The sequence below is a fragment of the Haliotis cracherodii genome, unplaced genomic scaffold, assembly GCF_022045235.1.
Source record: "Haliotis cracherodii isolate W230 unplaced genomic scaffold, xgHalCrac1.p SCAF_24, whole genome shotgun sequence".
Taxonomy (NCBI): domain Eukaryota; kingdom Metazoa; phylum Mollusca; class Gastropoda; order Lepetellida; family Haliotidae; genus Haliotis; species Haliotis cracherodii.
Genome location: NW_027266280.1, coordinates 241963 through 266324, shown reverse-complemented (window position 1 = coordinate 266324; position 24362 = coordinate 241963). Strand labels below are relative to the sequence as shown.

Below are 24362 nucleotides of genomic sequence, written 5' to 3'. Positions count from 1 at the left end.
ACATGTCTTGCTGTGTGGCTCCTTCAAAAGATGACGGACATGTCTTGCTGTGTGGCTCCTTCAGTAGATGACGGACATGTCTTGATGCGCTGCCTCCAACCCCCTTCAATAGATGACGGACATGTCTTGCTGTGTGGCTCCTTCAAAAGATGACGGACATGTCTTGCTGTGCTGCCCTCCAACCCCCTTCAATAGATGACGGACATGTCTTGCTGTGTGGCTCCTTCAATAGATGACGAACATGTCTTGCTGTGCTGCCCTCCACCCCACTTCAATAGATGACGGACATGTCTTGCTGTGTGGCTCCTTCAATAGATGACGGACATGTCTTGCTGTGCGGCTCCACTTCTATAGATGACGGACATGTCTTGTTGTGCGGCTCCTTCAATAGATGACGGATATCTTGCTGTGCTCCCCCTACCCCTATTCAGTAGATGACGGACTAGATGACGGACATGTCTTGCCCGCATCCAACCCCCTTCAGTTGAACACTGAGATATGCTTGATATATTGCTGAGAGGTGTTTTCCTGACAAAGACAAAAAGCCGATTTCACATAATATTTTTGTTTAATCTCTTTCTGGAACAAACATGACCAGCCATCACACTGATGTACAAGTACAGTGACGACACGCATAAGGGGCCCAGTATAATTATTGTTAACCCCCACTACCCCACAAATGAATAAATAATCTGTATTTCTGACCACCTGCTCTGTCTTCCTCCTGAGCGCACGCGAGTGAGTGAGTGACTTAGGTTTTATGCCTCTTTTAGCAATATTCCAGCAATATCACGGTGGGGGGGGGGGGGGGGCGCCAGAAGCGCCATGGCTGTATATTTGGGCATCAATATAAGTTTAGTGACTAAACTTTAGTCCCATTGCCTTACAGAACAGAAGAAACAAACTCACATATCATTTGTTATTATGCCTCAAAGTGAGATTGATCAATTAGAGAGCAGAACTGCTAACCCCACATGAGCCTGTATACTTCAGCAAATATCCAAGATGGTTTCTACTGACCTAATATGGGACTATCCCATCAGTAACAGCCATCTTGGATTTTTCCAACACCCACCTTGCATATTTCACATGAACTGGAACAGACATTGTTATTTGACACAGATCTTTGTTTTTATATCATTGACTGTGATGTGCAAAGACATTACATTTAAACGAATCATGATGGTGATAAGAGTAAACACTTTCAACAAGGTTTGGCCTGTAAGATTAGAAGAGAAGTCTCCCCTTAACCTCATCAACTTGTAAGTGTCAATGTGCATGTGCCATTAAGATACAAGAGAGTGGAAACATTTCGGCAGACTAAATTCGTTATGGTGTCTTTAGTTGATGTAAAGTGTCCAATTAGGTTAGCAAAAAAATATTGGGCTCTGCTGAACCCTCGCTAACTAATATTATCCGACACAGAACTTAAGAAACAAAGTCAACCATTTTTTTTTAATCAGCAAAACTGTTACACAAAGTGTAAAGGCAAAAAAGTCAGGTTGCGAGCTGGTTGGGCTTATAGATGGTTCCCTTGTACACACAGTAGTGAGCAAACATTGATGTAACCACGGCAACAAGCAGGACTAAAGTCACTTATACATCTTCACTGCATCCGTTACCATTACAGGACAACTTGTTGTAACCATGCCAAAAAGCAGGACTACAGTCGTATATATACATCTTCACTGCATCCGTTACCATTATAGGACAACTCTTTGTTGTAACCATGGAAAACATTCAAGACAACTCTTTGTTGTAACCATGGCAACAGACAGGAGGACAGTCACTTATACATCTTCACTGCATCCGTTACCATTACAGGACAACTTGTTCTGGTAACCATGGTAAACATTCGAGACACCTTTGTTAATGTTACCAGGGCTGTCAAAGAAAATGTAGAATACTTCAAATCCTAAAGTTTCCATGACACAATGGTCATGTTGGCGGCACTATCCTGACATGGCTGTGGAGTGCAAGGTTCGTCTTGTAGCACTCTAGGCTGCAGAGCGGCACCCCCGTCCTGGAACATGCATACTTCTTGTGATTGCTGCAGCCACTCACACCGCACTTGGTTGTCTTCGTGAGCCTGGTGAAACAAGCAGACCAATCTATCAACACCAGTCACAGGCAGACCAATCTATCTACACCAGCAACAAGCAGACCAATCTATCAACACCAGTAACAAGCAGACCAATCTATCAACACCAGTCACAGGCAGACCAATCTATCAACACCAGTAACAAGCAGACCAATCTATCAACAGCAGTTACAAGCAGACCAATCTATCTACACCAGTAACAAGCAGACCAATCTATCAACACCAGTAACAAGCAGACCAATCTATCTACACCAGTCACAGGCAGACCAATCTATCAACACCAGTAACAAGCAGACCAATCTATCAACAGCAGTAACAAGCAGACCAGTCTATCAACACCAGTAACAAGCAGACCAATCTATCTACACCAGTCACAGGCAGACCAATCTATCTACACCAGTCACAGGCAGACCAATCTATCAACACCAGTAACAAGCAGGCCAATCTATCAACACCAGTAACAAGCAGGCCAATCTATCTACACCAGTAACAAGCAGACCAATCTATCTACACCAGTCACAGGCAGACCAATCTATCTACACCAGTCACAAGCAGACCAATCTATCAACACCAGTAACAAGCAGGCCAATCTATCTACACCAGTCACAAGCAGACCAATCTATCTACACCAGTAACAAGCAGACCAATCTATCTACACCAGTCACAAGCAGACCAATCTATCTACACCAGTCACAGGCAGACCAATCTATCTATCAACATCAGTCACAGGCAGACCAATCTATCTACACCAGTCACAGGCAGACCAATCTATCAACACCAGTCACAGGCAGGCCAATCTATCTACACCAGTCACAGGCAGACCAATCTATCTATCAACATCAGTCACAGGCAGACCAATCTATCAACACCAGTCACAAGCAGACCAATCTATCTACACCAGTCACAGGCAGACCAATCTATCTATCAACATCAGTCACAGGCAGACCAATCTATCTACACCAGTCACAGGCAGACCAATCTATCAACACCAGTCACAGGCAGACCAATCTATCAACACCAGTAACAAGCAGACCAATCTATCTACACCAGTCACAAGCAGACCAATCTATCTACACCAGTCACAGGCAGACCAATCTATCTACACCAGTCACAGGCAGACCAATCTATCAACAGCAGTTACAAGCAGACCAATCTATCAACACCAGTCACAGGCAGACCAATCTATCAACACCAGTAACAAGCAGACCAATCTATCTACACCAGTCACAAGCAGACCAATCTATCTACACCAGTCACAGGCAGACCAATCTATCTACACCAGTCACAGGCAGACCAATCTATCTACACCAGTCACAGGCAGACCAATCTATCAACACCAGTCACAGGCAGACCAATCTATCTACACCAGTAACAAGCAGGCCAATCTATCAACACCAGTAGTGATAATTAAATGTTTGCGTCCTCTATTGTCATAAACACTAGAAACCTCGTTGATCCAGAAATTGCTCCAAAGGAAATTGTCAGGAGGAACAAATTTCTGCATGTTTAAATCATAGGTGTGCACTAATAATTTTTCTGACTATCAGGGTGTATCTTCCCAAGAGAGATAACTGACTATACAAGTCGAGTTTCCTCCCTTGCCGATCAAGACCTGAATTATAGTTATATTTTGGCTGGACTAACGAGTCTGTGCACAGTCCAATCAAAATTGCGTACTGAAATTGACATCTGCTTGATAAACAACATACTACCGTGCAGATTCAGGTCAATTGCAGGATTTGCACAGCATGTGTACGTCAACTGGGCGTTGATACATAGTTTCCAAATTTCTAAGTCTTTAATCAGGGTGCCCACATAATGTGATGCACTTTGCGAATAAGGTGAGGTGATGTGAAATGGGGTTTAACGTCGCGTCCAAGATTATTGCACTTATATAGCGACGTGCATGCACATGTATGAGTGTGTGTGTGGCTGCTTGTACTAGTCCGAAATGATGCCGATTTATAGTGCTAGCACACTGAGATACCATGCCGCAGTTTAACATGAATATCCCACTCAGACACAGTATACTGACTCCGAGCCGACCAGTCCTTGTTTTAGCCCCTTAATGCCGAGCGCCAGACAGGGTAACAGCATCTTTTAACTTCTTTTGGTATGATGCGGCTGGGGATCAAACCCCAGACCTTCCGTTCTCCTGGCGGACGCTCTACCATTAGACTACGGAGGCGGTCTCCGCGAATAAGACCCATCAATATCGATCTTGATTATCAATCTGATTGTTTGACTGGGCGCACATTTCATTTGAAGCAAATGTAAGTGGTATGATGGATAAAATCTGATTGGCCAATATCATAACTGGTAATAGCTACGATCGAGCCCAGAAATTCAAGCCTAGTTCAGCAAGGGTGGTAACTGAACATTAACATTTCCCTTGCCTCGGGAAGAATATCGGGGTGTTGACTAACATGGTTTCTGGACTATCAGGTGGTTGACTAACAAGGTTTCCGGACAAGCAGGGATGTGAGCAGGTTTTCCCGAAAAAAGAGGAAAAGTCTATGGGGGTCTGGGGGCATGCCCCCCAAGAATTTTTTTAAACATTTGATTGAATTTTCAGCATTTTCGTGCAGTTGGGACAACATTCACACCAAGAAATGTAATAAATCAATGGCAAAAGTCAATAAGTCAAATAAACAAGATGGCAGATGCAGTAAAATTTCGAAGTTAAATCAGTACTTTTAAAAAATTGGGCATAGCTTCCGGGCACCTGGCTATCCGCCAGGTCTGGAAGCAATATTACCATAAACTTCAACCCCCATCCCCCAGACACAAGGACAACTGTCATAAGCGTGCAATGTCTGACCCTTCTCCCATGTTAATCATATTGAAAAAAACTTACCTTGTACTTACTTACCTTTTGTTGAAAAAAACAACAAACTCCATTGCAAACATAAGACATTAATACAACATATATCCCCACGTTATGGGTTTTTGGACGCTGAAGAAACATTCATAGTTTTCTCGCTAATCACATGAACAACTGTAAATCATCTCATTCACTTACAGGCTAAAAGACAAATTTATCTTAAAAACAAGCCATCATCTGACTCAGAGTATTTACAATTTCTGTGTGACACCACACCCCACGTTATAGTGCAAGTATTCGTGCTAGTAAACATATGATACCCGAAACCTACGCTGCTGAAAGCTCTGGTCGAAAACAGGACAACCGCGACGGTTGTCCGGTTTTCGATCATATTTTTCAGAGTGTTTTTTTTAAAAAATCTTTGATTAAATTTTTATGCAGAAGATGATTTTTTCCGAGGACTACTGTTAAAAAACGCGATTTACCGCATTTCCGCGGAGATTTCACATCCCTGAACAAGGTTGTCGGACTATCAGGGTGTTGACTAACAAGGTTTCTGGACTATCAGGGTGTTGACTAACAAGGTTTCCGGACTATCAGGGTGTTGACTAACAAGGTTTCCGGACTCTCAAGGTGTTGACTAACAAGGTTTCTGGACTATCAGGGTGTTGACTAACAAGGTTTCCGGACTATCAGGGTGTTGACTAACAAGGTTGTCGGACTATCAGGGTGTTGACTAACAAGGTTTCCGGACTATCAGGGTGTTGACTAACAAGGTTTCTGGACTATCAAGGTGTTGACTAACAAGGTTTCCGGACTATCAGGGTGTTGACTAACAAGGTTTCCGGACTCTCAAGGTGTTGACTAACAAGGTTTCTGGACTATCAGGGTGTTGACTAACAAGGTTTCCAGACTATCAGGGTGTTGACTAACAAGGTTGTCGGACTATCAGGGTGTTGACTAACAAGGTTTCCGGACTATCAGGGTGTTGACTAACAAGGTTTCGGGACTATCAGGGAGTTGACTAACAAGGTTTCCGGACTATCAGGGTGTTGACTAACAAGGTTTCCGGACTATCAGGGTGTTGACTAACAAGGTTTCCGGACTATCAGGGTGTTGACTAACAAGGTTTCTGGACTATCAGGGTGTTGACTAACAAGGTTTCCGGACTATCAGGGTGTTGACTAACAAGGTTTCCGGACTATCAGGGTGTTGACTAACAAGGTTTCTGGACTATCAGTGTGTTGACTAACAAGGTTTCTGGACTATCAGGGTGTTGACTAACAAGGTTTCTGGACAAACAAGGAGTTGACTAACAAGGTTTCTGGACTATCAGGGTGTTGACTAACAAGGTTTCCGGACTATCAGGGTGTTGACTGACAAGGTTTCTGGACTCTCAAGGTGTTGACTAACAAGGTTTCCGGACTATCAGGGTGTTGACTAACAAGGTTTCCGGACTATCAGGGTGTTGACTAACAAGGTTTCCGGACTATCAGGGTGTTGACTAACAAGGTTTCTGGACTCTCAAGGTGTTGACTAACAAGGTTTCCGGACTCTCAAGATGTTGACTAACAAGGTTTCCGGACTATCAGGGTGTTGACTAACAAGGTTTCCGGACTATCAGGGTGTTGACTAACAAGGTTTCTGGACTCTCAAGGTGTTGACTAACAAGGTTTCCGGACTATCAGGGTGTTGACTAACAAGGTTTCCGGACTATCAAGGTGTTGACTAACAAGGTTTCCGGACTATCAGGGTGTTGACTAACAAGGTTTCCGGACTCTCAAGGTGTTGACTAACAAGGTTTCCGGACTATCAGGGTGTTGACTAACAAGGTTTCTGGACTATCAGGGTGTTGACTAACAAGGTTTCCAGACTATCAGGGTGTTGACTAACAAGGTTTCCGGACTATCAGGGTGTTGACTAACAAGGTTTCCGGACTCTCAAGGTGTTGACTAACAAGGTTTCCGGACTATCAGGGTGTTGACTAACAAGGTTTCCGGACTATCAGGGTGTTGACTAACAAGGTTGTCGGACTATCAGGGTGTTGACTAACAAGGTTTCCGGACTATCAGGGTGTTGACTAACAAGGTTTCCGGACTATCAGGGTGTTGACTAACAAGGTTTCCGGACTATCAGGGTGTCTGCAGTGTGTGTGGGCGGGGTCTGTACTCACGCCTTGGCTGCTTGTGGAGGGAAGGGAAAGCTGTAGCCGGCTGGCACCGAGATGGTGATGTTCTCACTGGTGCTGGAGTAGTGGTACCTCGGAATGTTGGCACGCTTGGAGCCACGGCCCTTCAACAGCACAGAGAGAGATGTCATGAGTTTACAAACATTTCAAATGGTAACATCTAGAATTCTAAATATCCTTTATCCATCATATTATTCCAATAAAATGTTCAGAATGCAGACCTCCATTCTCCTACTGAGGCAGTGCAGATACAGGGTGCTGTGTTCAAAGTTGATGCTGATGTGGACACAGTACATCGTTCAGGCCGGTGTGACAACAAGACATTGTCTGTAATCCATCTTCCCGCAGCAAAGTTGTTAACTGACTTTATAAGGAAGTCCACTTTCCACCCTTGCCAAACTAGGCTGGTATTATGGAGTTAAATTTTGGCTGGACTAACGATTTCGAGACATAAGATCCGTTTTATCACAATTTAGATCTTGATTACTGATTAGATGGTCTTAACTGGGCGCTATTTTGTTTGAAACAAATGCAAGTGATACGACAGGTGGTCCATAGGAGAGGCTTGGAAAGGACATAACTCATAGTAGCCACTGGTGGCGCTACAATCGAGCCCAGGAATTCCAGCCTAGTTCGGCAAGGGTGGAAACTGGACTTTTATAATCAGTTAACTCTCTTGCCTCAAGAAGATATCAGACCCATGAAGATCCGGGTTAGTCTTCGGCAACCCATGCTTGCCGTAAGAGGCGACTATACTTGTCGTAAGAAACAACAAACAAGATCAGGTGATCAGGCTCACTGACTTGGATGATGCATGCCATTGTATCCCTGTTGCGTAGATCGATACTCATGATATCAATCACTGGATTGTCTGGTCCAAACATGATTATTTACAGACCACCATCATATATCTGGAATATTGCTGTGTGTGGCATTAAACAACAAACAGACAAAAAACCTACGATATCATCGATACTGAGGTACACACAATACTTCAATCGTCAGTTTGTGAGATCGTGATACACTATAAATAGAACAGGAACTAATAGAGTTACCTCCCATAATGGCAGAAGTAGCACAGCGCCACCTGTAAGCATGGCAGAACACAAGATTGTGCTAGCTAAGGAAGCGCTGACTGTTACATTTAATAACCATCTCTTCATTTGAAACTGTGTTGTTCTTGTGGTTTTCTTTGTAAAAGTTTTTCAGATAATGATATATATATATGTATGAGAAGGAGGTGCATTTCAGTGATTTCACCATTTCTTACTATTTGATGTGGTGTATCATGATACCAGTAATAGCGTCAGTCCATATCGTGATATGAATCGTATCGCAAGATACCAGGTGATACTCAGCTCTACAAGTGACTATCCAATGTTTCATCAGTCACCTCAGCCACTCACACAAGAACGAGTATGGTGCTGATAGTCCAAGAATCAATTCAGGCAAATCTGGATTTGAACCCCGTAACAGACCTGGCAGACCTTTGTGACACCTCCAACCAAGCTTGTACATGTCAGTACGGCTGCCGTGGCAACCATCATGAAGATGGCATCATACAGGGAGGTTTGAGGGACAGCTCGGATGATATACAGTGATGTCAGAAGCTGTGGAAGTAATCAGGGAATAACTTGGGCAACCAAGTAACAGTGTCACTCACCCGTGGTCCCTTCTGCTTCGACTCCTGTTTCTTTAAGAGTCTGTCGAGGGTTTGCTTCTGGAAGACAAACATAGTGAACAGATAAGAAAAGAGTGACACACTGCCATACTGGATCATATCAGATCATGCCATATCAGATGATTAGGATGAGCAGAGATTTAGTATAAACAAGGTCCTTACATATTAAAGACTACCATGTTCCATGATTTGTCATAACCCTAAGTTAAAAGTCATAAAATACAGAGCCCTAAGATTCAAATACTACAGCAGAGATTATTACAACTAGTTGGACAACTCACTTTATCCTTCTGTGTAGGTATCAGACCTTGTTGATAGCAGGCGTTCTACAGTGATACTACTAGTTGGACAACTCACTTTATCCTTCTGTGTAGGTATTAGACCTTGTTGATAGCAGGCGTTCTACAGTGATACTACTAGTTGGACAACTCACTTTATCCTTCTGTGTAGGCATTAGACCTTGTTGATAGCAGGCATTCTACAGTGATACTAGTAGTTGGACAACTCACTTTATCCTTCTGTGTAGGTATTAGACCTTGTTGATAGGAGGCGTTCTACAGTGATACTACCAGTTGGACAACTCACTTTATCCTTCTGTGTAGGTATTAGACCTTGTTGATAGCAGGCGTTCTACAGTGATACTACCAGTTGGACAACTCACTTTATCCTTCTCCCTCTTCTCATGTGCCTGCTGCCGCCTCTTCTTTGCCCGCTGTTGACGTCTCTGAAGTTGCTCCTCCGTGAGCTGGACGTTCTTGTAACCTAAACCACAAAACAATGATCAGAGCTGTTACCAGGTCTAAGCCACAAAACAATGATCAAAGCTGTTACCAGGTCTAAGCCACAAAACAATGATCAAAGCTGTTACCAGGTCTAACCCACAATGCAACGATCAGAGCTGTTACCAGGTCTAACCCACAATACATTGATCAAAGCTGTTACCAGGTCTAACACACAATACATTGATCAGAGCTGTTACCAGGTCTAACCCACAATACTTCACACTGAACAGAACCATAACTAGGTCTAACCCACAATACTTCACACTGATCAGAACCATAACTATGTCTAACCCACAATACAATGATCAGAGCTGTAACTAGGTCTAAACCATAATACTTTACAGTGATCAGAGCTGTAACTAGGTCTAAACCACAATACTTCACACTGAACAGAACCATAACTAGGTCTAACCCACAATACTTCACACTGATCAGAGCCGTAACTAGGTTCAACCCACAATACTTCACACAGATCAGAACCATAACTAGGTCTAACCCACAATACTTCACACTGATCAGAACCATAACTAGGTCTAACCCACAATACTTTACACTGAACAGAACCATAACTAGGTCTAACCCACAATACTTCACACTGATCAAAGCCATAACTAGGTCTAACCCACAATACTTCACACAGGTCAGAACCATAACTAGGTCTAACCCACAATACTTCACACAGGTCAGAGCCGTAACTAGGCCTAACCAACAAAACTTCACACTGATCAAAGCCATAACTAGGTCTAACCCACAATACTTCACACAGGTCAGAACCATAACTAGGTCTAACCCACAATACTTCACACAGGTCAGAGCCGTAACTAGGTCTAACCAACAAAACTTCACACTGATCAAAGCCATAACTAGGTCTAACCCACAATACTTCACACTGATCAGAGCCGTAACTAGGTTCAACCCACAATACTTCACACAAATCAGAACCATAACTAGGTCTAACCCACAATACTTCACACTGATCAGAACCATAACTAGGTCTAACCCACAATACTTTACACTGAACAGAACCATAACTAGGTCTAACCCACAATACTTCACACTGAACAGAACCATAACTAGGTCTAACCCACAATACTTCACACAGGTCAGAACCATAACTAGGTCTAACCCACAATACTTCACACAGGTCAGAGCCGTAACTAGGTCTAACCAACAAAACTTCACACTGATCAAAGCCATAACTAGGTCTAACCCACAATACTTCACACAGGTCAGAACCATAACTAGGTCTAACCCACAATACTTCACACTGATCAGAGCCATAACTAGGTCTAACCCACAATGCTTCACACTGATCAAAGCCATAACTAGGTCTAACCCACAATACTTCACACAGATCAAAGCCATAACTAGGTCTAACCCACAAAACTTCACACTGATCAAAGCCATAACTAGGTCTAACCCACAATACTTCACACAGGTCAGAGCCATAACTAGGTCTAACCCACAATACTTCACACAGATCAGAGCCATAACTAGGTCTAACCCACAAAACTTCACACTGATCAAAGCCATAACTAGGTCTAAACCACAATGCTTCACACTGATCAGAGCCATAACTAGGTCTAAACCACAATGCTTCACACAGGTCAGAACCATAACTAGGTCTAACCCACAATACTTCACACTGATCAGAGCCATAACTAGGTCTAACCCACAATGCTTCACACTGATCAGAGCCGTAACTAGGTCTAACCCACAAAACATCACACTGATCAAAGCCATAACTAGGTCTAACCCACAATACTTCACACAGGTCAGAGCCATAACTAGGTCTAACCCACAATACTTCACACAGATCAGAGCCATAACTAGGTCTAACCCACAAAACTTCACACTGATCAAAGCCATAACTAGGTCTAAACCACAATGCTTCACACTGATCAGAGCCGTAACTAGGTCTAAACCACAATGCTTCACACTGATCAGAGCCGTAACTAGGTCTAAACTACAATGCTTCACACTGATCAGAGCCAGAAAATGTTTACGAGTAACCGGAAGTTGAAAAGCCTGTTGACATTCACCATGTTTAAGAGTTACATTTGAATGATTAAGTCACAGTTTTCAATTTTTATGGACAAATTTGGAAGAAAACGTATCGTATCGTGTTGGGCCACTAGAAATAGTTCAAAACTTGTAATTCACGCACGGTGGCCATTCTTGCACGAGGGTACGTTCATGAAAGCTCTTCCACTGGTGCCGTCACTGGCTAGGCGAATCTCATCTAAATTACGATCTTTTCTGATCTGCAATTTGCAGATTATTATGGAGAAAGTGTTGTATTTATATTCACTTAGTTTTGTTTTGCTGTCATTCCAAAATCGAAATTTGCTCGTGTTTTGAAACTTTACCCGTGATTGCCTTTTTTTCTCTTGATTTATGCACGGACGCAAAAACATGCAGTTCAATTTCTTTGATTTCTGCTAGGATTTTAGTCCAAAAAAATATGTTTAATGACTTGGATTTGTAGATCACGTAATAATATTTTTGTGTGCTACCAAAGTGTTTAGTTTGTAAAAACAAACACTTGTTTGCCAATCGGGTATAAAAAAATGTTGCGCACTCCGCCATTGTCAGCTGATGCAAAGCTCCATGCAGTGATATAGGAATCGGTTATGCACAGTATTAAGAGATACAAATGTAGCATGCAATGTTGCGAGTATGCCAATCGCTGTTTCGATTGACAACATTTGACGATTGAATAAACAAGCGTGTAAGTTTTGTATTGACATTTTTAGGTACCGTAGATAAATTTATTCAACCAATATGACATTTTAGATTTTTGATCGTGAAAATGAGAGTGTTAATGCAGATAAAGCTATTAAAAGCTCTTCGCGATTTTCAATTGCGCTGATTGAATGTTGATGCGGTATCTACGACAACAATGCGAGAATATCGCTGAATCGCGGGCTAAGTCAATCCCTGTGATTGACGGCTGGAGTCTTTTGATGTTGATAGCTTCTTGTAGTTTCCTGATCTTGAAGTCTTTGAGGTTGGTGGTGAGGGTTTGGTTGGTCTTAATTGTAATAAAGAAGTTGTTCATCCATAAAGTCTTATCCTTACTTAGGTCGCTAAACCAAAATACAATGATTAGTGTTGTTACAGCTTGCTCATGGCGACATTGTGAGCAACAATTCACACAGCTGGGTCATGGCAACATTTTGATTTCTCAACTCTCAATTGTCTTGTGACAAGCATGCCCAGGAAGGGGTCAATGCCCAGGAAGGGTCAATGACCGGAAGGGGTCAATGACCGGAAGGGGTCAATGACCTGAAGTTTACCTGACGGCAGCTGCATGAGCTCCTCCTCCTGCTTGCCGTGGATCAGCGCCCTCTGTGAACACAATGTTACAACCATCAGGTTCCGGAACAATATATCCAAATCAGTATGTCGTCTCCACGACATGAGTTAATAATGCTGCACGACATCACGACATGAGTTAATAATGCTGCACGACATCACGACATGAGTTAAAAATGCTGCACGACATCTTCAGTTGTTTTCTATATTATCAGGATTATGAGTCAGAGTAAAATTTAAATTTATGACTTGTTTCAAGAAATCAAGGTCATTTCAGTCTTACACAACAGACAACAAAACAGCCATATCATATCATAGTATGACTCTCACGACATACACGGGGTACTGGGGACATTGTCTTACCCAGAATCCCAATGGGGAGACAAGTGTGGAGCACTGGGCACATCGTCTTACCCTGAATCCCCACGGGAAGACAAGCATGGAGCACTGGGGACATCGTCTTACCCAGAATCCCCACGGGAAGACAAGCATGGAAAATTGGGGACCTCATCTTACCTGGAATCCCCACAGGAATGTTCAGGAGCTTACCTGTCTTGCTGTAAGAAGTTTGGGGTCCTTGTGCTTCTGTCTCTCCTCGAAATCGTCCAGCTTGCCCGCTTCCAAGGCATCGAGCCACGCCTTCTCCTCATCTGATGTCTCGTCACCTGGCTTCTTGGTCTTGAATGTGTCGTCCTCTGCTGCCGGTTGCATCTCGCTGGGGGCCACTGATCGACATATCCACAGTTAGTACAGGCATGATCTAGAATCCTAAACTGAGTGCCCTTCTTTAAAATTGGGATTTTGCTTAAGTTCTGATGTTCAGGGGTAGTATAACATTGCCTTGATACAACAAGCCTAACATTCTCATATCCCCCGCCAATATGACATGTCTGGTTGTGTGCAAGGCATTAGACCTCTGTAACGAGCACTACCTCCATTTTCAGTCAAAGTTAAAGTCGTTACTTTGGAAAATTTAAAAAAAATATTTTTTTTTAAATTCCCAAACTATCAAAGGCACCAGTCTACTACTAGACCTATCTATGTGGCAGTTTCGGTGAAGAAATATTATACGGTTTTCAAGATCTGCTTCAGAAAAGAGGCAGTACTGTCATTTTCAGTCATTGCCATGGAAACTCAAAAAATAATCGACCCGTGAAGATTCCTGGGTAGATAGGTCTTCAGCAACCCAGGCTAGTCGTAAAAGGCAAAAAACGGGATCGGGTGGTCAGGCTCACTGACTTGGTTAATGCATGTCATTAATCCCAATTGCGTGGATTGATGCTCATGATATTAATCACTGGATTGTCTGGTCCAGACACGATTATTTACAGACCGCCGTCATATTGCTGGAATATTGCTGAGTGCGGTGTTAAACAACAAACCAACCAACCAACCAAAAAATATTTTTTTAAAACATCCCAAACTATCACAAGGCACCAGTTCAAAACTAAATCTATGTGCCAAGTTTGGTTAAGATATCAATCATTGTTTTTGAGTTGACGGAACAGACAGCACCCATTCCAATATCGGGCGCCACAATATTAATGTACAATTAAGCGTCTTCCTCTTGCTGGTACTGTTTAACATGAGGCAGTATGACAACAAGTCAGCAGAACACAAGTCACCTTCAGCAACTATATGTACATGAAATAGGAAGTTATCTATTTGGTCATTTTTACTAACAATTGCTACAAATTTGGGGCTGAAAATCTGCCTCTGAGAAGGTCTAGATAATTGTAACAGGACAATGTTGAACTACTTGCCACCACGTTCATTCTACATAATGCTATATGATGGATAAATAGATTTATGACACAAACACCTCAACCAGCTGTTTTGGAAACACTGAATAATACCGACTTCAACACTATCATGTACGTCACAGGAGTAGTCTCTGCTGTTGGTGATGTAATAAAGGGAGACCACTCCAGTCTAGATGTTGCCTGTTGTGAAACTAAAAGTATAACAGTGTCTCGGTACAGGGTTGTCAAAAACATTTGTTCGCTGTTTACACAACACTCTGCAATATTCCAATATATGACGGCGGTCTGTAAATTATCAAGTCTGGACCATGCTATCCAGTGACTGACATCACTAACATTAATCTATGCAATTGGGATAACATGACATGAATCAATCAAGTCAGCGGGTCTGACCACCCGATCCCGTTAGATGCCGCTTACGACTAGTATGAGTTGCTGAAGACCAATTTTAACCCAGATCTTCACAGGGAGATTGACCTGCTACAATGATTACATAAGTATATTTGAAATAGCAGACAAAGTGGTGTTTGAGGGTCTTGAATTGAATTTGGCAGGACAGTTGTCATCCTTTTACTGACTATTAAGATGTGCATTGCTGCAGTGGATCAAGAGCAGGTCAAATGAGGTAAGGGAGGTAACTCTAATGTTTTGCTATTCAGGAAGTGGCTGTAACCAAGAAGGTGTGTCTGGAATCGTTAGAATGATGATTTCTGTATATTTGGATACTTATCCTGCATTACAACCTTACTTTGGAAATAGAGCTGTTTGAGGTCCATGCTACAGACGTTGGTGTACCCACGGTTTGTGTGGCTTCCTTCCTCCCACAGCGCCCACGTGACAGGACGTGGCCAGGTTACATATAATCACATCACTTCTAGACATCGGACTGAGCAGATGTTTGAGAACTAAGCTCCCCAGTTAGAAGATTTTCTTGAGTATAGTGCACACTTTTTAAAAAAAAATCCCCCAGCTGCGTAGAAGGGGGTGCGCATTTTACACGCCATAATGAGTTTTGATGTTTTTTCTCCCAATGCAAAGACATTACCGTGAGCACGTAACATTGGAAATACCATGTCAACAAATCCATACTGAAGTACAAATTTATCATGCCATAACACTGTCTGGTTATAAAAAGTGTTCATTGTACGTATACCTGGACTTATGTTTCTGACTTATTTCATAAATTTTATTCAAAATTCCTTTTAATATTGTTTTAATTAATTTCGGCGAAATCGTGTGTGAAGCAATTAGAAGATTGCACAACTCACCGTTATTAACAGCAACCATGGTCAGATTACCGCTATTGACGCCTTGAAATGAACTTAAGTTGACAGAGAATGGATATTTTTATCATATATGCCATACTTTGACTCATTCAAAGTCATATTTGTGATAGTTTAACGATTCTATGTCAACATGTAGTTCTCGCGATCACCTGTGTGGGATCCTCGACGGTGAATGATCAAATTGTTCCATGTGAAAAAAAATAACTGGCAATAGCAATCAGCTGCTACCCTTAGGGTTACTGTATTCGAAGTAATAAGCGCCCACGGCGATAATTGCTAGCATATTGACTAGTGAACAATCCCAATTAGCACCCCTTCCGATTGATCCATGTACACAAGACTTATTTATTCGCGTATAATACGCACTAGTGTGTTATATGCACCCTTAATTATGGGGAATGAAATTCTGGAAAAATATATCTGTCATACATAAACATTTCAGGCTGTCAGCATAAACCACGAAATTTATTTTTCAACTCTGTTTTTTCCACCAAAATAATATTCTAATAAGAGCCCCCTATTTCTAATTTTGAGAGCGCCCTAGGCGCTTATTACGTCAAATACGGTATTAGTATTTTAAATATATTTAGTAAAAGCTGCAACTAAAATAACAAGATATTGGAATATATTATTCCTGATAGGAAAATAGTTTCAGATACAATTTTTGCCGATCCTTTGCAATAAAATTCTGTAAAGTTATATCACTGGGTGTGTCTTGACCGAATCACCAGTAGATTCCAAGAAAATGTGTGTACAGCTAATTGCTGTTTCCGGCTTAGTTCACAAGAAAATACACACGGTAATCTTAATCCCTGAATGTAAAACAATGCCTAGCAGAACAAAAAGTACAATTTAAACAGTAAATCAACATGTCAGGTGATTTTTTATCTCTAATTTCAAATTTGTACTGACAAAGTTTAAAAATTCGAATCATCCATTCGTTTGCCGGAATTCGCTGAAGTGGTAAGGTACGTGTAATTTTTTTCAGAGCATAATATTCAAATTATTTTTACAAAAATACAGAGTCCGCTAGAGTGGGGTGCGCACTATACTCAAAAAAATATGGTAGATGTTAGTCTAACCATCAGCTTAAAGTCAGTTAGCCATATTACAGAGAAGAGAAAATGCACCAGACACAGACTTTTTGGTTGACAAGACATTAACTCATGAAAGCTGCTACTTACCAACCCAAGGTTCATCAGTGACATTAACGTATGTCTCTTCAGTGGGCAGTCCTGCTGCTCCTGCTGTTGATGCTGCTGCTGTTGATGCTGTAATGGTACTGGGCAGTGCAGGCTGCTCTATCGTGGATGTGAAACTGAAACAGGATCCAGTTACCATCGTTACAGGTGACCGACCTCTAGCAGACTAAGGTACTGGGGCCAGTGTTCACTGTAGAGTTTGACAGGCTGCTTGTTTTGTTGTGTACACACCACTCAGCATATTGCAGCTACATGACGGCGGTCTGTACATAATCACGTCTGGACCAGACAATCCAGTCACATGAGCATTGATCCATGCAATTGGGATACGATTATTTGCATCAACCAAGCCTGACTAACCGATCCTGTCTCCTCTCACGACAAGCATAGTCGCCTTTTAAGGCAAGCATGGGTTGCTGAAGACATTTTCCACCCCGGATCTTCACAGGTCAAGGCTGCTTGTGGTGGATGTGTGCACACTCAGCCTTTGCCTCCATCTCTAACAAACTGAGCACCCAGCACTAGTCTCAAGGTTAATCTATTTCAACTGATTATGTCAAGGTGAGTTGAAACCAAACAGGGGAGTCAGGTGGATTCACCTCTATACATGGTGTATTCTGTTTTGTTTATCGTTTAACATCGTCTATGTTTCAACTCTTAATTATGGTGAGTGAGCTGGTTGGGTTTAACGCCGCTTTTAATAGTATTCTAGTTATATCACAGCGTGTCGGCTTAATGTGGGAGGAAAGCCCGAGGTGATGCTGGTCTCAGACATTTACCACTTCGGTAAAACCAATGAGCATGGGTATGGTGCTGACAAACCTAGAAACACAATCAGGGCGAAGCGAGATTCGAACCCACAGTCATAGCTTTTGGGCGTGCCCAAGGGATGCAACTCTGCACAGGGAATTGCGGCGCCTCATATGACTGGGCCATCCAGGCCACCTTTTAATTATGGATTCCTGAACAGACAAACCAGTGACTGATGTAATAATCAACTTCCATGCCACTGTTATAGTCATATTCCCGAGGCAAGGGAGTTAACTGACTTTCAAAGTCCAGTTTCCACCCTTGCCGAAATAGGCCGGAAGTCCTAGGCTTAATTCTAGCGCTGTCTGTGGCTAGTACGAGTTATGTCCCTTCCATGCCTCTCCTACGGACCAGTCAGATTCCACCTCTCGTATGACTTGCATTTGCTTCAAACGAAATGACGGCGCCCAGTCAAGATGATCTGATCGATAGTCAAGACCTAGTTGGCGGTGCACATGATTTGCAAATCCTGCTATCAACCAAAATCTGCATGACAGTCTACGAACCGGATTTCGATTTCATTGCGTGATTTTGATTGGACTATGCATAGAATCGTTAGTCCAGGCAAAATGTAACTCCATAATACCAGCCTAGTTCGGCAAAGGTGGAAAGTGGACTTTTATCATAGTCAGTCAACTCACTTGCCTGGGGAAGGGGTGTTAAAGTATGACAGTCAATGAACATGTGGCCAAATCTGACCATCCGATCCCTAAGTGAGTGCTGGTGACCAATTCTAACCTGAAATCCCAACTGAGGATAAATACAGTGATATGGAAGGATTCATAAAATCAATCCTGTAAATACCTCTTTGTTCCCATGGTTTCGTTGCCCAGTTTCAGCTTGAGTTTGATGGCTGGCTTGAAGCCCCCCGTGGTCGGCGGCGGGGAGCTGAACTCCAGCTCTTCTGGCATACTTTCACGCCTCTTCTTGTGCTTCTTTTTTCTCTTTTTGTGTTTCTTATGACTGCTGCCTGGAGATTCTGCAACGTGAATGTAAGATAAAAAATTTGATACAAGTGAGTCAAGCCATGTTCCCGCAGAAATTTGATCTAAATTACCTATTAAATCTGACTGCCAGGTCTGGAGGAAGTGAGCCGAGGTGAGGTGAAATGGGGTTTAACATAATGTTTAAGAATATCACTAATCTCAAACAGGTAATTTCTGAAAGTGTCTTGCCCAAGGAGACTGCCACATGGAGGCAAGCACTTCCTGATGGGTTATAGCTAAAGCGGCACCTCAGCAAAACGTCACCTGGCGAAAATGGCACCAACAGGCGAAAACGTCAACTCGCCTCAAGCGAAAACGGCTACAATTGCCTTTTAAAAACAGCACCTTATTCTTATTTTTTACCTTGGTACTGAAATAAATGAAATTAAACTCACATGGTCAATTACAAACACCAATAATTGTGAAATGTTAAAACAAGCTGACATTAATATTTAGCCTCTACTTCAATTTACTGGCAGACGCAACTAACTTATTGTGAAAACATCATATTGCCTTTAAGTTTTAAGTACCTTTACTCAATTTAACTCAATGTCAAACTGAAACTGTATTTTAGAGGCCTAACATGTGCTCTGTGGTGCATGGCCGATATTGTTAACATGTGATGAAGATGACAATCATGACAATTGTGTACGACAGTGAAGAACTGTGAAGAACTGTATATACATATGTGAATATCTGTAATTATCTGTGAATAACTAGAAAACAGGAAAAGACAATGTAAATACATCAAATAACATGTAAATAAATCCAGTATACTACTACATTAATCGTTCTTATCGAATATTGCTAAAAGCAGCGTAAAACCATACTCACTCACTCCTGATCTGAAGGTTTACAAATGGTCCTCTGATAATTCACTTTGAAACAATGTTGAAAACTGACGATTAAACAACATTTTTTCATATGAAACCAATTTGTTGTTTCAATGTTGAAGAGTAAGATTTCAATGTTGAAGAGTAAGATTTCAATGTTGAAGAGTAAGGTTTCAATGATGAAGAGTAAGAGTAAGGTTTCAATGTTGAAGAGTAAGAGTAAGATTTCAATGTTGAAGAGTAAGGTTTCAATGTTGAAGAGTAAGAGTAAGGTTTCATTGTTGAAGAGTAGGGTTTCAATGTTGAAGAGTAAGGTTTCAATGTTGAAGAGTAAGAGTAAGGTTTCATTGTTGAAGAGTAAGAGTAAGGTTTCATTGTTGAAGAGTAGGGTTTCAATGTTGAAGAGTAAGGTTTCAATGTTGAAGAGTAAGAGTAAGGTTTCATTGTTGAAGAGTAAGAGTAAGGTTTCATTGTTGAAGAGTAAGGTTTCATTGTTGAAGAGTAGGGTTTCAATGTTGAAGAGTAGGGTTTCAATGTTGAAGAGTAAGAGTAAGGTTTCATTGTTGAAGAGTAAGGTTTCAATGTTGAAGAGTAGGGTTTCAATGTTGAAGAGAAGGGTTTCAATGTTGAAGAGTAGGGTTTCAATGTTGAAGAGTAAGGTTTCAATGTTGAAGAGTAAGGTTTCAATGTTGAAGAGTAGGGTTTCAATGTTGAAGAGTAAGAGTAAGGTTTCATTGTTGAAGAGAAGGGTTTCAATGTTGAAGAGAAGGGTTTCAATGTTGAAGAGTAAGATTTCAATGTTGAAGAGTAAGGTTTCAATGTTGAAGAGTAGGGTTTCAATGTTGAAGAGTAAGGTTTCAATGTTGAAGAGTAGGGTTTCAATGTTGAAGAGTAAGGTTTCAATGTTGAAGAGTAAGAGTAAGGTTTCATTGTTGAAGAGTAAGAGTAAGGTTTCATTGTTGAAGAGTAAGAGTAAGGTTTCAATGTTGAAATACCTGCTGCGTTGGTTCATGTCAACTCAGGGAAACAGTTGTAAGTGGAACTACCCCAGTCATTCATCAATTGGAACACTATTTTGTAATTTGAAAGAAAAGGGGCGTAAAATCTTGATGTTCCTTTCAACACAAATACGGTATTAATTAATTCACGGGCTGTCGTAGATCACGGAAGCCCTTGTCCCATTGGGTCATTGGCGTCAAGTTGAGCAATGGTGTGAATGTCGAGAAGATGCGTTAGACAAGACGATTGCCAATGGGGCGACTGGATAAGGGAAAAATCAAGCATCTCAAATTAAATGTCATTCAGATCTGATTAGTAGCTATTGTTATCGGCAAGGTCCAAACATAGTGCGTGCCGCACGTGCACTCGTTTCACGGTCACATTCGCACGTGCATCATGATCTTCAGGACTATCCCATTTTACAGTAACAGAACACACAATTACCTGATATACTCTCATCTTCGTTACTGCCGACATGTTCTTTCCTTTTCCCCATTTAAATATCGATACAAGGTTAAAAATTACACTTTCCAAATTGTATTGTAATAACCAAAACAAACAGTTGCCTCCCTTGCCAGATAGTATTTGTCGATAGACATCTTTTATCAACAGGTGGCTGTCAGTGCCAGAACAACCCTCAGTCGAACAAAGTACTTTTCGCGCATAACTATATTGTGGTGTACTCTTGAATCAAATGTAAAGCGGTTTTACATTTAAAAACTGAAAGACGAAAATATATTCGGATATTGAGATAAAGAAATAGTCTTATGAACATGATAATGACAGAAGGGTAGAAACAAAATCTATTGAAACAATTAGGAATTAAATATCCGACCACCCATAATCTAAATTCTAAATTTCGACAACAATCATTTTTTCTTGCCACTGGGTCTGTTAACATATTCCACAAATGAAATAAAGTTTAAATGTAGGCATGAAGCAAACCGTTTGAATTGTCACTGACAAAAGTACAATCAAAGATCGAAATAATTTCTTTTTGATCACTTGAAACAGCTTTTTAAACTTTATTTCTGAAAGAGAAACTGCCACCAGCCCAACTACCTCACCCAAATGAAGCCTAAAATACACTATTATCGGACAACGCCTGCAGAGTGGTACGTAGTTGTGGATGTATACGGTAAGAAAGCGACCGGACAAGTCTCTTATGTGACGTACCAATGGCGTGGATAGATGTTCACCCAGCCATGGTCTTGTAGTACAGATCCTTGAATGTTGGATCCACGTATTGGGGTGCCGTTTATAAAAAAAGGCACAAGGAAACTCAAGTGAATTTTGATTTTCATGGAAAGCATTCGGGACTTTCGTACCGTGGATGTTCGTTAGTTGCGTCTTGGCGATCCATTATATTCAGACATCGTGGCACTTTTTGGCCGTTAACATTTGACTCGGGTAATTTCAATGGGAAACTGAATGAATTATTCAAATGAACTGAGGCTTCCAATCCTTGCATAATAATAAGTCTATTATGATGCTTTTAATCCCTTTTGAACTTCTTAATAACTTTTTGTCAATCTGACGGAGGATTAATTGTAAAATAACTGAACTATTTTGGCGTTTTGTACATAACTGAAGCAATTTTAAAACCGGCGTTAAAGCAAACTCATTCTCACTCATAATTTCATTTTGTTTAAAATATACTTAGCTTAAGGCTTCATATTTATACATACTTCACACTTCAGTTGTTTATGCAGTTGTCATACTACCCGGGGATATCTGGGTTAGAATAGGTCTTCAGCAATCTATGCTTGTCGTAAGAGGTGACTATGCTTGTCGTAAGAGGAGACTATGCTTGTCGTAAGAGGCGACTAACGGGTTCGGGTGGTCAGGCTTGCTGACTTGGTTGACGCATGGCATCGTATCCCAATTGCGTAGATCGATGCTCCTGATGTCAATCACTGAAGTGTCTGGTTCATACTCGATTATTTACAGACCGCCGTCATTCAGCTGGAATATTGCCGAGTGCGGCGTTAAACAACAGACAAACAAACAAAATGCAGTTGTCATCCCAGGGTGTTATTTTGGCACTAAGACGATCGTAACTTATGGACAGCTGAAGAGGTAAAGATCGGTTTGTGGAACGGGAGCCGGGACCCCTATTTTCATGCCTGGCACCCCCAACTAGGTATTGAGGCAGGGCATCCGGGGCATGTCCCGGCGAGTCTTGTGTCAGTGATGCGGAAACGCAAGGGAAAGGCACTACATGGGCGTGGCCAACACAGTGCGTTAGTGCATGAGATCCTGGATGAATGTTGACATGTAGGTGTTGTGCTGCGACAGGCAATACATACTTACTATTTTATGCAAATTCTATGAATGGCGATTGCTACCGGTTGGGCAGACCTGCTTACCCTTTTCGCGATCACCTGGTGTCATGAACACGCAATGCCATTTAGAAAGTGGTCAATGTAACAAATGTTATATTTGGGATAACACTTTCTTCGTAAAGTGGAAATTCTAGTACCTTTGGGGGGATTGAGTCCACACTGCCAGAGTGAGGCACCTAATCGCCAGCACACGAAGCCAGATCTGGTGTCATCACTGATTTTCAGAGGTCCTTTTTAATTCCAAGTGAAATCTGATTCGGCAGGAAATCTTGTCTGGTTATTCTCCTGCATTGACAGTTTCTATTTACACATGTGTGAAAGCCAATCATTAATTCTGTGTCGCCATAATGATGATTTCATGTTTATATTCGTGTGATATAGTGAGTGAGTGAGTTGTTACTTTCCAGTGTTGTTACCCTCCTACGTCTATGATGTATATACTGGCTTATTCTCTTATTTCACCAACTTGACGATGCTTTCCTCGTGTGTGCAGTTGTCGTTTTGACGTTTTGGGCGCGGTTTTGTATTTAATACAAAATGTAGCCACACTCCGTGTTTATGGAAAACCCATAATAACATATTCTTGGACTCGTTTAATGAGGTGTTGCTGCAGCCACCAGATAACTTTGATCCAGAAGATCAATGCTGCTAAAGGTAGTTTCGAAGTATACTTGCCTATTGATGCAGGTACCTATACTGTCAAAGCGCACGTGTGACCCAGGAAGTGAAACAAATTGTAATTTGCAGGTGGTACTTCAGAATCAGTAATGAGAATATGGCATATAATAAATATTAATGTGATATAAAAGTAGAAAACAAACATATTATGAAAACAAAACTTGTAAAATGTGTTCACAACAATGACTTCCTGAAATAATTGTTATTGTTTTCAAAGAACAAGTGCCCACAATCAAAGTGATATTCATGATACTGTTTGTAGGAATCCTCTACGCAGATTCATACAGTTTGCACATCGGTGTTCGACTCATACCCCAGTGAACCGAAATAAATGAACAGTCAATCCTTAAAATGAACTTCGGTTTCGCAGTCATGTGACCGACCTTTGTCCTATGGAAAAGCCGTATATCGTGTAAACTTCACATTAACAAATTAAATTGATGTGAAACAAAGATAGAGTTTATCTTAAAAGTTTGGTTTACGTCTTCCAAACTCATTACTCATCCCCATATAACTTTCTCAACCACAAAACAAACAAGGGAGTTAACTTGTGTGAACCCGTGGAG

At 41.5% G+C, this 24362-nt stretch overlaps 1 protein-coding gene across 1 annotated transcript; it reads right to left on the bottom strand.

Annotated features, from left to right (window-relative positions):
• Window positions 1-813: 813 nt before the first annotated feature.
• Window positions 814-21344, bottom strand: LOC139472445 (INO80 complex subunit B-like). The gene is made up of 9 exons (XM_071254923.1): window positions 21218-21344; window positions 18760-18934; window positions 17128-17261; window positions 13444-13619; window positions 12876-12927; window positions 9456-9556; window positions 8777-8833; window positions 7099-7217; window positions 814-2089 (listed from the first exon to the last, which is right to left on the bottom strand). The coding sequence occupies exons 1-9, from the start codon at window positions 21267-21269 to the stop codon at window positions 1939-1941; spliced, it is 1017 nt and encodes a 338-aa protein (XP_071111024.1). The 5' UTR covers window positions 21270-21344; the 3' UTR covers window positions 814-1938.
• Between the last annotated feature and the right edge of the window lie 3018 nt (window positions 21345-24362).

Coding starts and splice junctions, on each gene's coding strand:
- LOC139472445 (XM_071254923.1), bottom strand. CDS start 21,269: ATGGGGAAAAGGAAAGAACATGTCGGCAGTAACGAAGATGAGAGTATA. Junction 17,262..18,759: donor GAAACCATGGGAACAAAGAG/GTATTTACAGGA, acceptor ATCCTGTTTCAG/TTTCACATCCACGATAGAGC. Junction 2,090..7,098: donor CCTCCACAAGCAGCCAAGGC/GTGAGTACAGAC, acceptor TTGTTTCACCAG/GCTCACGAAGACAACCAAGT.